Consider the following 13,865-nt stretch of genomic DNA (forward strand, 5'->3'; position numbering starts at 1 on the left):
GATTAGTTTTCATTTTAAGCAATAGAACAGGCATAATTCTGCTAATCTCACTGAGAACACTACTTTTCTTTTTTTTTTTTATACCAAGTTTCCTCATTGCTATTTTAATTTAGTTTTATAAGTAGGACTTGAAATGAAATGTGAAATCCTTCCTGGGGGCAGGATTTTTTTCCTTTTTGTCTCTTGTGCAATAAGGTTTAAAGGATGGTAATGTTCTTTCTGTCTGTAATAGGATAAGTGATCTGTTTCCACTCAGCTTATCCTTAAGTTTTTAGCAGAGAGGAATGGCTGAAAAGAAACATGGGCATCTTAAGAGTTATTTAAGAAAAAAATAAATAAAAAAAGCAATAAAGAATAGAGAAGGATAGCATCTTCTTTTATTAGTGGACATTCCTTTCTTATTACTACCTGTTATCAGATTCTACCTTCTCTATTATAGTCAATATTATTCCAATAACAAAAGCTTTCAGCTAACCCTTCGCTTCTGACCTCAAGCTATCTGAAGTATCTGTTCATGCTCCAAATCAGAAAAGCCAATAAAGCAAGCAAGGGTTATTACAGGGTCTGTGCCGTTTAGGAGAAAAGTCACTAATGTATTAAATGCAACTAGTTTTCTTGCAGATACGTGGTACAAAATACAACGCTAGGCTTTCAACTTGCCTCACTCCTACTAGAAGAGAGGCTACTTTTTTTTTAATCTGAAAGCTTATAACTAGAGGAACCCAAAGCACCGTCCCAATTCCCGGCTCTTGAAAGTGTCTATTTTAAGTGTGATGGAGCTGTAAGTCTGGAAGGTGCACGACCTTTGCGGACCCATATTTTGAAGTCTGTTAGACAGTCTTCAGTATGTTTAAAAAGAAGAATGCTACTCGACTGGCTGTGCGAGTGTTTAGCAGACATGCCGAAGCCAAACATTTGGTCATGTAGTGCACACACACTCATCCTGTCAGCACACAACACAACTCCTATTTCCCCCAATTTAAACCTCTCTCTGAGTTAAATGCAAAAATGTAATTGTGTCCCCATTCCTGCAATACTTTGCTTGTTGTTCCCACACACAGCAGAATGTAGCAACGCAATCACACCCATCACACACACACATTTATCTGTTTTAAGTCTTGCCAGGTTTTCCCAGAACCCTCAAGGGTGTAGCGTCTGGTAGCAGATATATCTTCCTGTTGTATAAGTAATGTTCAGTGTAAGCCAGCGGTGTCCAAACTTATCCGGAAAGGGCCGGTATGGTGCAGGTTTTCATTCCAACCAAACAAGAAGCCACGCCAGAGTCTACTAAAAGCCAAGAACAACTGATTAAACAGGTGGAATCAGGCGTGGCTTCTGCTTGGTTGGAATGAAAACCTGCACCCACAGTGATCCTTTGTGGATAAGCTTGGACACCGCTGGTATAACACTTACCATAAGTGTTAGATGTGTTCGATATACAATGAAGGCATGAAGCTGCTGCTTGTGGAGTTAATGGTGCAGCAATAAAACAAGCCGACAACTTCGATCTAGGAAGAAATATTAACATATGAATACAAGCTCATGTAGACCAGCTTCTCTCTCTCTTTCACACACACACACACACACACACACACACACACACACACACACACACACACAGTGATGTTTAAGTTATGTAAGCTATGTAACTCGGAGGATATGTCTAATTAGTTTTACTTTTCCTATGAACTTTAAATCTAATTAAATTAAACCTTTAAGTCTTGCAGCTGTTCTGTAGAAACACCAAATCCATGCAGAGGGAAAACACACACATTGAACTTGTCTTATTAAACTGCTTAAGTCTGAGCTGTTTAGTACCATGATGTTGAATTGTTTTTTAAACCAAAACATTATTCTCACTTTTTTTTTTTTATTCCAGTAAAAGTAAGCGGTGACCCAAAGGGCTTTTTGCGAGAGCTTACCAGAGAAGTAGCCAGAGAAGCCCGCAACATTAACATCATGAGGAGAGACAATGATAAATCGCAGCAGAGGCCAGAAACACCAATACACAGAGGTGAGATGGAACACACACACGCACACAGTAGCAGTAATAACACTACACACAAAGATGGTAAAAACAGTACTAAAGAAAGGAAAGAATCGAGTACGTTTTCAGGTACAAAAAGGTACATTTTAACCTGAAAATAATGAGTATTATTGTATACCATGGAAATAGGTTTTGCTCCAAAAGAACGTTGCTCCTGAGTGACGGGATTTAAAGTGTGTGGTTATGGCACTAAAAGGTCCCTCCCACTGGTCTCAGGGAATAGAAATAGACCATTATTCCACTTCTATGTTGTATCCAACGTGCTTTTCTAATGATGTTACGAATGCTGTCATGCATTTTTAGTAAGTGAGATGGAGCATTTTTTCCCAGCAGGCATCAGTGCCTCCTTGTAACATGTTCATTTAATGAGGATGATATTTAACGACTAACGGCTAATATAAATATTAAGTGGTTTATATATGCACAAAGCTACAATTGGGGCTGTAATATGAGGCACCCCTTGGTGTTTTCCAGATATTGATGTGCATATTAAATAATTGAACAATATCTTGACGCTTTTTTGCTAGTCAGTGAAGGAATTGGCAAATATACAGTAGGCTGATGCTTTCAAGCATTATGGTGGGGATTTTAATGAGCACTATATCACATTTTGTTATTGTGGACGTATTTATAAAATACATCAATTCGATCAGTAGCACAAAGTCTGAATCACTGAGCCACCATTAGCCCACTAGCACTAAACAAATATCTGTATCTAGATATAGAGCAATATTGAGCAGAGGACCATTACAACCCAGAGAGTAGAGCATCCGATATTTTAAATCTGAGGGTCCAGGATTGAGGTTTAGGTGTTTAATCCCACTTGGTGCTCACATGATTTGTTTTTTAAGGTTAGTGTTGGTTCAGTGCTCTGGCTCTGGGTTACAGGGTTCAAACCCTTCACTGCCAAACTGCCTCTGTTGGGATCTTGAGCAAGCCTCGTAACCACCTCTGCAGAGGGCCGTGCTCTGACCCTAATTTCCTAACAAGCTGAGATTTGCAAAAAGAATTCCAGGAATTTGATGTGCTGTAATGTAGATATGAAACAGAAAAGTATTCCCCTCTTCTTTCGAAAGATGCAGACGTTTGTGTTCATCTATTAGGGAACTAGTGTCAGTTTTGGTGTATAGTACGTAATGTGTGTACTGATATTTTGGATGGAATTTCGGATGAAATCCTTCCCCGTACCCAATATGTCGTACACATCCATCTCATAGATGTTTATTATGATTTCTATTCTCACTATAAATTCAAGTCTGAGTAATTCTGACCACATGTTGCATCAGTCAATAGTAATAATATGACAGTCTGTCAAATTTTAGTATTAAATGCAATCTTGTATACACACACGCATGCACACACACACACACACACACCTGCACCCAATAATAGTTATAGCATGATTTAAAGTCTTTACCTAGCTTTGTCAGCAAACTATAACTAAATGGAAAATGTAGCTAGAGTAAAAAAACATGTCCTTTATTATCCAGTGATTTGATACAGCGTCCCAGGCGACGATAAGTCTCATATAATATCACATAACTGTCATCGTGCTATACTTACTCCTGTTCTTTTCTACTGTCTGCTTCACTGAAATGTTTTTATGAGTTTGGATGGGAACATGTACAGCTTTTACGTGTGTGTGTGTGTGTGTGTGTGTGTGTGTGTGTGTGTGTGTGTGTGTGTGTGTGTGTGTGTGTGTGTGTGTGATTATTCCAACTTTGTCCTTATAATGGTTTCCATCCTTTTTGTTTTCTCAGACAATTAGTCGACATAAAACCTGCACGTATTTCCCTTGTACTACCAAGGTGTATTCCACTTATAAACGGTGTCTCTCAACGCACATTTATTTCATGTCCATACCCATAGAGATATATACACACTCGCATTGATTTTTTTACGTATTTTTTCTGGTCACTGTATCTAAAGACTTACTAATGGTCTTAGCCTGCTCGTCTGCCACCAGCCTTGTACGTTCAGACTGAGATGCAAAACAATGGCATCAAAGCATTGTGTATTATCCTTACACCAGATCTAAAGAAGCCTGTAGATTAATTCAGCCTTGTTCACACCAAAAAAGAGTCAACCTTCCACGTTCAGTGAGGGAGAAAAGCCATGCTTTCTGTACATGATGTACTCACACTACGCAGTACTAATAAAACCATCGGTTTTGTCATTTTAAAAGATTTTAAAATGTTCGTTCAGTTATTGAAAAAAGTTAACAGCACAGTAAATTATTATTTACATCTTTTAGTAATGATGATCTTTTTCTCTTCCCAGACACAGCATCAGAGAGATCCTACTCACGATCACTGTCTCCTCCTGAGAACGGATTTAAAAACACAGAGTCTCGGCTGTATAGAAGTCAGGGCAGAGGTCCGACTCGGGCAGAGCGCTTGCCCCGCACGGACAGGCGTGTGGCTCATGCACCACGTTCACATTCTCAGCCTCGCATCCCAGTTCAGCCTCCGTCCTGCAATCTGCCCTCGAGAAACAATTTCTCAAACGGTTACGATACAGACAGCAGTTATGAGTCGAGAGAGCGGCCTAACGGAGCCCCACGCACTCATGCTAACCGCGGTTGGAAGCCCATGCGGGAGGTCCTCAATGTCGACAGCATACTGAGCAACGACACTGAGCACCATCTCCCTGGCCTGGGACAGCAATTTTCTGGCCAGAAGCGAATGCCTTACGAGCGGGAACCTAGGACTGCACGTGAAGATGGTAAACCTAAAAGTTTGATGACTATTTACGAGGATGAGCAGCGGCACGAACTGGGCAGCCGGACATCCCTGGAAGCAGAAAGCCGTGAAAGGGAAAGGACTAAAGGCACAGTTAACCACTTAACACTCAAAAAGGAAAACTGGAAGAACCAGCGAATGGAATCTGGCTATGAGAGTAGCGACAGGCTCAGCAACGGCTCGGCTAGTCTAGACTCTCCTGTAGTGGACAGCGTCGGTGCAAAAGAGCTCCGACGTGTCCCTGATTTACACCTACTGAGGTGAGAAAGTTTGGCTGTTTGTGTTTCTTTCGCCATTTCTTTTCTTACCTGACAGAGTGAAAATGAAATTTTGGAACTTGTTAGTTTATATTAATTGTTTTATATACTTTAATTTCTAGTTAGTCTAGTTAATCTAACCGTATTCTCACACTGTACTCTTGTACTGGTGGTAGGAATGGTGTCCTTCACTCAGTTAGTGGGTTAGAACACCGCTTTCTCTAACGTGTTCATTTAAATCTATTTTAGTTAAAACTATTTTTGCCCTGGTAAAGTTTATCTCAAAAGTAAACAACTGTTGTAGAAATGACATTATTTACATTTACATTATTTACTGTCCAGTGTCACCCAAGTGAGGATGGGTTCCCTTCTGAGCCTGTTCTGACCTGTTCAGGGAGGTTTTTCCCTGCCACCATCACCTCAGGCTTGCTCATTAGGGATACATGTTAGAAATAAGTAGTAAATAAATTTTAAAATTTCAGATTGTGCAAAGCGCTACGCAAATCAGCTATATTGAATTGGAAACTACAAATTAACTGGGTAAGCGTATAGACACAAGCCTCCCCATGGCATTTTCCATATATTGAAATGTGCTGACATATTGAGGCTTATTTTTATATTATTATATTATTGAGTGTTGCAGACTGTAGTACTGAATAAATGGGCTAATCCTCATGATTTTGTACAATTAAAAAAATCTGATCAATATCCCAAAGACTTGTTAAACTACCAGTAAGCCACTACCTCCAAACATGTGCAAGATATCTGTATGGCCTAACCATTCCTGAGCTGGGAACACCATCATTATATTAGAGTAATGCATGGCAAAGGAGGACACTTTGAGGACTCTGTCTGGATGTGCGTCTGCATGTCTGCCTGCATGTGCTTCAGCGTCTGTCTGCGTCTGCGTCTGCGTGTGCGTCTGTCTGCATGTCTGCCTGCATGTGCTTCAGCGTCTGTCTGCGTCTGCGTGTGCGTCTGTCTGCATGTCTGCCTGCATGTGCTTCAGCGTCTGTCTGCGTCTGCGTGTGCGTCTGTCTGCATGTCTGCCTGCATGTGCTTCAGCTTCTTTCTGCATGTCTGTCTGCATGTGCGTCTGTCTGCATGCCACTCTCCCTGTCTGTTTGTTTGTTTGCCAATGATTCCTTTTTTCTAAACCCAAACAACTAATTCACCTCCATCCAGACATCAGATTATTGAGTGTGCTGAAGTGCTGTAGCTTTGTGCAAGCTTTCTCTTCCTGCAGTCAAGCTCGATGAGGAGAATTGCTGTTGCAGTCCTTTACAGACTCACTCATTGAAATTGAATGTCTGTGGTGCTTGGCAACCTTCCACAGATAAAATGATGATAAACCTTTAAAGGCCACCTAATTAAAGCCTCGATTTAAAATGCTTGAAGTGAAATAAGTGGCACAGAAATATAAACCTCCGAGCACATCACATCAAATCAGCATTTTCTGTGTATTCAGATGTTGTCCGTGTATTCAGATGCATGTTTAATGTTCCTGCTATTTCACCTACATTTTCATGGTTTCACATTTGTGCTGGTAATTTACTGGGAATGTAACATGTACGCTTTAATGAAATAAAAGCATTTGTTACTTTTTAGCTTAGTATTGATAACATACTATTATTCTCACTGGAAAATGGCCGTGTCGTCACGTGAATGGAAAAGAAGTGGAAATTAATACGTTAGGTTTTAGTTCTAGTCTTTATTGGTCTGTAATTTGACCGTGAATAACGTGTCATTTAAGCCGTTCTTAAATACCTCTACAGTGATAGATTTAAAAAAGTGATAGTTAAAAAAAAGTTTCCGTGGTGAGAAAAAGGGTAAAGAGGTGGTCATCACATTCCACTGACGTGAATCAATGGGTTTGTGAGCGTAAGCTCTTGGAAAGCTCTTGAAAGCCAGGGTGTGGGGGGGAAACCTGTAACCTGCAATATTACACTGAGAGAAATCCACATGAGGAGTTTAGCTATTGTGTTTTGTCACTCAGTCAATTAATTATGTGCTTCTTAGGGACCAAGATTACCTACGGAGGTATGAGGACTCCAAGGCAGACGGTTCACACACTCCACTTTCTTTAGGTAAGTGCATAAGATCTGATGAGATTAGAGGTACTTAAAATTTTGTTGTGTCCCGTGACAATAGTGTGGCAACACAGAGAAACATAACAGGAATGAAAATGAATGAAATTACAAATAAATAAACAATGAGTACATTGTAAAATATTAACAAGAGTGCACATGCTTGTATTGCCTTGATTATTGAAATGTATTTTGAGCATCTATATATTGCACAGACCATAAAACCATTAGTGGCATATTGCACGTTGTATAAAGTGACAAAGGGAACTGTGTTTAATAAAAAGTTGTACTTTAGTGCATATTTCCTAGAACAGTGAAGGGTAAGCTTAGTTTTAAGATTAATGTCATTAGGAAATTTGCCTCGAAGGTTCTGTAAGAAGTGAGGGATGGTGTGTGAGAGGACAGGATGCAGCAGGAATGTGTGTGTGTGTCTGTGTGTGTGCGCGCGCGCGCGCCTGTGCCCTGTCTGGTCATCCTGGCACATGGCTCACAATAAAGATATCATTCATCCTCGTAGAGATTAGGCAGGAACACAACCTACTCACTAGCAGAAAGTAAACAACTAAGACAAAGAAACGTTTGCTGTATGGCAGAATGGCAGTGCAGGGCAGTCGGCTGTTTGTTACTGCTGTGTCAGTCCTGCAGAGAAGCAGAATGGTGCTGCGCAGCTGTGCCCACGCTAGCCAGAACATGACAAGCGCAGGACTGTCAGGAAGGTGACATTTAAACCCACATGAAAATTAAAAAAAAAATGTTTTGCAGTGTCTCTGTTTTGTTTATTGATTTTCCCCATGATCACATTCCATATGACTTGATGTGTTAAATGTGGTGACACCAGTCAGAAAAGCGTTAGTCCCGGTACTGAGATTTCCATGTTTGTGTCCTGTTAAAGGTTTTTTATGTAACAGTTAAGAGTTGATGAATTGAAGCGGAAAGAGCAGCATTTCGAGCTGACCTCATGCTGGCCTGGAAGTGCCACTGTACCCACGGACATGTTAGCTGTTTGCTGACCTCTAAGCTTTGTTCTCTGTATCTTCTGTGAGATGTTCATTTATTTGATATGAACATTGAAGTGGATCATACGAATAAACATTGACAATTCTGCAGTTCATCCTAAACTGCATGGATGTCACTCAGTAGGCGTGTAGGCTCAGCAGTTCTTGCAGTGTTCTGGCATGTTTGATGTTGATATGGATGTGTGGTTCGTGTTCCTCCTTCCTGTTTTATTCTGTTCCATTTTGCAGATTGTATCGACAGGTCAATTTGGCACCCGTTCAGGCCCTTTGTGTCCGCAGTGTGAGTTTCACCGTGTTCATTCTGCTGAGTGTTACAGGATCCTGTGTTTAAAGCTGCAGAAGTACATTAATGCATTCAGCTGTTTGAGATTGACCGTATTCACAGTATCGAGCGGGTTTTTGTAGCAAATCTGATTTGTGTTGAAATCCAATTTTAGATATTGTAACTCTAGTACAAGTGAATTCATTTGTTTACACTGTAGCTGAATTTGATCATTATATCGGCATTGGTCCTTTTAGCAGTGACGCATCAACGGAGATTTTGGATATAAGCTTTTATATCAAAATGCATATTCAGTTTTAGAAACTAATTAATTTATCATTTTTATAATGCCATGAACAAAATTTACTATATATACTATATATTACGCAAAAAATGTAAATAAATAAAATTAAGCCGGTTCTCATGATGCAATATCATATGAATCAAAATGATCAGTTTGTATTTATTTATTTTACTTTTATTTTTTAGCTGATGTTTGTACTGTGCAGAAATACACAGTTAGTATGACTCACTATCCCCTTTATGGAGTCTCTCCTTTTTAAACATACATTTAATCACATCTACACAGTGGATAAATAAAAACCCATTTTAATGTTGTATTTCTCTTGTCCTAAAATGCATTAAAAACTGAACACCAGTGAACATTACAGAATCTAAAGAGTTCAAAATATATAATGAAGTTTCTGCCTCGTTTTGCCTTCGCATGTAGCTTTTGTTTGCGTTCTTGTCAGAAACCACTCGAAAATTGCACAAACACAAATATCTGATTACATTTTCAGACAACTGAATATAAAATAAATGTATATAAACTTGAGTCCAATTTTTTTTTGTTTGTTTACGGTGTTGTAATCATTTGTCCCGTGAAAAAAGGTACAGTCTAGCTGTCTGGACATAGCTTTGTTAGGCTACGGTACGTCAGTGCGTTAACTTTTCTTTTTTAAGAGGATGTTTACATGAAAGCTGCTTGTTCTTGTGATTTCTTTTCTCAAATACTAACTGCTGTGTGTTTCGCTTACATTTGTTTAAGCTCGGTGCTGCGCTCATTACTTTCCTGGCTGAGAGCTGCACTTTGTGTCCCACCAGCTGTAGCTAAAGGTCACGTCAGCAGGAACTTCTGAAAGTTCATCCTGTTCAATAGACATAGCCTTTATTGGGGGTGATTTTAGTATTGCATCTTAACATTTAAATGGGATCTGTTTCTAATAATAAAAAAAAAGCGTGTGCAAAAAATTATTATAAGTCGAACTCGATCCGTGTATCTGACAGCAATCTGATCTAGCTGAGAGCTGCTCATTGTAGCTTTGTAGTGATGGCTGTTTTTGGAACAGAATTTCTTCTGACCAAATTGCTAGTGACACGTGATTCGTTATAGCATTTGGCCTCCAAATATATCTCGGTTAAGTCGGAGGTCAGTTACATTTTCTGCACTTTTGAAGAACAGTAGCTTGTGCTAGTTTGTCATTCAAATTGTTACAATTGTAAATCAATGCGAAGAGACGGTTTACAATTTAGGAGCTAAGATCGTGTTAAATTTTCTTTCCATGTTATCTGGCTTTTTTGTTGTTTGTTTGTTTTTTTTTCTGAATTTAAGTATGACTACGTTAACAAAACAGGTGTTGGACAGTGAGCTGAGCCGTGACACTGGAGGTGATCTCACTCTTCCAGTTCAGCCCAGCGCTGATTTATGGCTTCGCTTGTACCACCCATAGCCCTGCCCTTCCAGCCGGTCTATCTTAAGCTCCCACATTGCCTGGAGCACTGCCGCAGGCCCTTCTCGTCACATGATATATTTATGTCCTTAATTAATGCTTCTCCAGGTGTGAGCCTATCATTAGAATATCAATGTTGTGGCTTGTGGGCGGTGTTCAGTGAAGATGTGTACACATGAATGAAGGAACTGCCTCACAGGGGCAGTGTAGATGAGATCATGTCTCAAACTGTACTGTAGATGTTTTCTCTGCTTCATTGTTGTATTCTAGCTTCTGATCGGTCAGAAGTTGCACCCCAGACCTCCTCATCTAGCACGAGTGCCTGAACTCACTAAGGCTCACAGACACGCACCAAAATCTAGGAGAAAGCTTTCTCAGAAGAGATTTAATTGTAATAGGAAAGACCTGGAATATGGATTGGGATGTTCAGCAGGCACACATGGGTGTAATGGTCAGGTGTCTGTACTTCTGGCCATGGAGTATACAGATGGGTAAAAAGCATATTGTGGTGTTTATCAATAAATATAAATGAAACAACCTAGTTGTGCTGAAGGAGGAATATAAAGACGCTCAGTAATGCTGTTATAGAACAATGTAGTACTTACCCAAAGTGGATTATTTTCCTATAGTATCATGGCCCTTTCTTTATAAAATTGATGAGCAGCCTAGACATGTGATTGACTTAAAAATGTGGAACTTTTGGCCTTACCAGAAAATACAAAGTTAAGCTCTCAGAATCTATAGAAATATTTGTTAGTGCGACTGTTCTGTGATTAATAACACCGTGATCATATCTCAGTTTGTACTTCTGTCTATGTCTGCAGTATAACAGCTTTATTTAACTAATAGGGGAAACCTACTGCCTGTGAGCCTTCAATCAGCAAAAAAAAAACAATCCACAAATTATTTTCATAAATTTTCACTTGCACAATTGCAAAGATATTTTTGTTTTCGTCCGTATTTTGTTTTCTGTTAATAGCATTATATCTGTTGCTATCACTGTAGGTTGTGACTTTCAGTTAGAGATCCTACACAAGGAGCTTAAACATGAACGGCTCGGAAGAAGGAGGTAAAAGAAGAGCCCAATAAGAGGTCTAAAGCCTTGTCATAATCATGTGCTGGCTGAAACAGACTTGGCTATTAATGCACTGAGAAAATAATAACAGCAGAAGGAGGGGGAAAGCAGTGTGCTGACACATCACATCTCTGTCGCGCAGGCTAGTGCAGTTTCACGTCTCTGGGTTTGCAGGCTGCACCTCTAGGGAGAACTCGTACCATCCTGCTCAAATGCTGGCCATGTAGTGCTTTTTTCCCCTCCCACATATTTTTGTTTTTGTATACTTTTATTTTATCAGACGTATCTCTAGACCACTCATTTTTGTACCTTGTTTGTTCAGTGTCCAGGACAAAAAAACTCTATTGCACTGATGAGTAGAAATTATATTGCATTCACGATATCATTTACACACATTTCACATTATTAAAACAATTTAGGATTTAAATTAACATATACATATACATATATATATATATATATATATATATATATATATATATATATATATATATATATATATACATATACATATATATATATATATATGTATGTGTTCTATTTGTCCATTTGTATTGTATTCCAGTCCACTTCGGGTGTAGTGTAGTGTATCTGCAGTGTTCGCACTCGTCAGCAGCGCTTTGGCTGGTTCCTGAGCGCCCTCTGGTGGCTGTATTTGTGTTCACATTTTTCTGCTGCTCTGTTAGATGATGTCTCTTCTGCTACATTCACTCATACAATGGTGTCATTGCTGCAGGTCTCCACCCGCTGTATTATGAAGTAGGCGTTTAGATGTTGCCATAGTAACGTCCATCAGTGGGTGATGCAACTAGCATTCTAGTTTCAAAACAATCTTGTTGCTAAAATGAAACGATTTGACATTTGTTTATAAAAATGGGTTCTTCCACGCAGATGCTACTGTCTTCATTTCCGTTACTTTGTGGTACCCTTGGACATGCCTTCGCATCTAGTCACCAACTTTCACTGACAGTTTTCACTGACAGGTCGCTTTGTCACTGTGAGCTGATGTATGTGTGAACGACTCATTAGAAGGAGAAATACTGAAACTTTGAGGCAGTTTAGATTTGGTAAAAAACCTTTACACTGGTAAACTGCTGGTAATTTGTTTCCTCAGTAATTAATTGTTTACTTTGTTTATTTTATGGAGTTTTGCAGTAAAGTGGAATCATGTTTTCTGTTTGTTTATTTGTTTATTTATTTATTATTTGTAGTGACTAAGTGGCTGGCTTATAACTACCCTGTATGCTTTGCTGTCATTTCTTAAGGAATTTGAACAACTTGGTAAGAATCTAATTTAGATTATTTTCTTTTTTATAGGTGACTTGCGAGGAAAACAACATGAATATATTCCCAGGTAAAGCATTGGTGAAGGTTAAAATAATGTTTTGTCTCTGAAACACGCATTCAGTTTATTTTGTTTATCTATTGTCCACATGTGTAGGTCTTTTGTTATGGCTAACAGAAAATTATTAAATTAAATGCCATGACTAAATGTTATGTTGTTTGTATTCTAGACAAAACAGAAGAAGTCCCTTGGACGGAATAGACGGAAGTAGTGGGACTGCATTATTAAGCAAAACAAGCAGCTCTGAGTGGAACAGCTCTGATGATTTGGCCGGTCCTGTATCAGAGCAGGAGGATTCTTTATCTCAATCTGATGTGCCTCCACTTGTTCCTCACCAACAAGCCCAGAGCTTTTCACAGTCGTCAGCTCCACCATTACCCCCTAAACCCCAATTCATGAGATCTGATAACAAGATAGGTCTGATCCAAGACTCTGCTCAAACGAGACCCAAATCTCCGGCCTACAAAGCAGTGACTTTGTCAAATATGAGCTCAGGGATATGGCTTGAGAATTCTGAGCTAAATATGCTCTCTTCATCAGACAGCAGCTCTAAATCCGGCTCGTCCGACCAAGAGAGGAACGATCTGTCTGCCAGCGAGAGCGAGGACAAGTGTCCCAGCAACCCTGATTGCTGCTTCGATTCCACTGTCAAAGGAGAGTATGTAATCCCCACCACCTACTTTTCTGTCGATAGCTGCATGACAGACACTTACCGGGCTAAGTACCATAAGAAAAGATCTGCTCTTCATGCAGCAGCAGATTCTAAAAGAGGAGAGTACACGTCGTCTAGCGAGAGCGATCACGGCGAAAGGGCATCCCCATCTCCTGCAGACATCAAGATCCCAGATCTATCCAGAACCAAGAAAGAAACAGGTATTATTACTATGTAGTATGATTTTTTTCACATCCTATCTTCATGTAACAGACCAGACTTTAAATTTAACCACAAAACATCCTCTTTTTCAGCCCATACCAGCACTAAACCCATCGTAAAATGGAATCCTGTGTCTGTAAAAGGACTGGATGAACATGGCTTCCTATGACCCCCAGCATGAATCCCACCAGACATAAAGGTAAAGATTACTTGATGTGTGTATGTATATGTGCATATAAATCCTGCCCCAAAAGCTTTTATACTTAGGGGAAATGAACCATTTTTTTTTTCTTTTCTTTTTTTCCCCCGCAAAATTAAACTTTATTTACAAAACCTCCTCTTGGTGATCAGCATTTCTTTGTAAACACACATGCCGTCGTCTCTCCCGCTCATGACGAATTTGTGTTAAGACATCTGGTAATATTCATGTA

General features: G+C 39.5%; 1 protein-coding gene across 3 annotated transcripts in view; it reads left to right on the forward strand.

The window, feature by feature from the left end:
• The window catches only part of LOC113657384 (inactive ubiquitin carboxyl-terminal hydrolase 53), a 33,991-nt gene that overhangs the window by 18,779 nt on the left and 1,347 nt on the right, over nt 1-13,865 (forward strand). For all 3 annotated transcript variants that reach the window (XM_047810673.1, XM_047810667.1, XM_047810668.1), the window contains 6 exons: nt 1,880-2,014; nt 4,328-5,048; nt 7,065-7,132; nt 12,533-12,569; nt 12,730-13,433; nt 13,527-13,633. In XM_047810673.1, coding sequence (XP_047666629.1) covers nt 1,880-2,014; nt 4,328-5,048; nt 7,065-7,132; nt 12,533-12,569; nt 12,730-13,433; nt 13,527-13,603 — 1,742 coding nt within the window. In that variant the 3' untranslated portion in view covers nt 13,604-13,633. The remainder of the gene's footprint in view (nt 1-1,879; nt 2,015-4,327; nt 5,049-7,064; nt 7,133-12,532; nt 12,570-12,729; nt 13,434-13,526; nt 13,634-13,865) is intronic.

Source organism: Tachysurus fulvidraco, chromosome 1 (assembly GCF_022655615.1).
Source record: "Tachysurus fulvidraco isolate hzauxx_2018 chromosome 1, HZAU_PFXX_2.0, whole genome shotgun sequence".
In the NCBI taxonomy this organism is placed as follows: domain Eukaryota; kingdom Metazoa; phylum Chordata; class Actinopteri; order Siluriformes; family Bagridae; genus Tachysurus; species Tachysurus fulvidraco.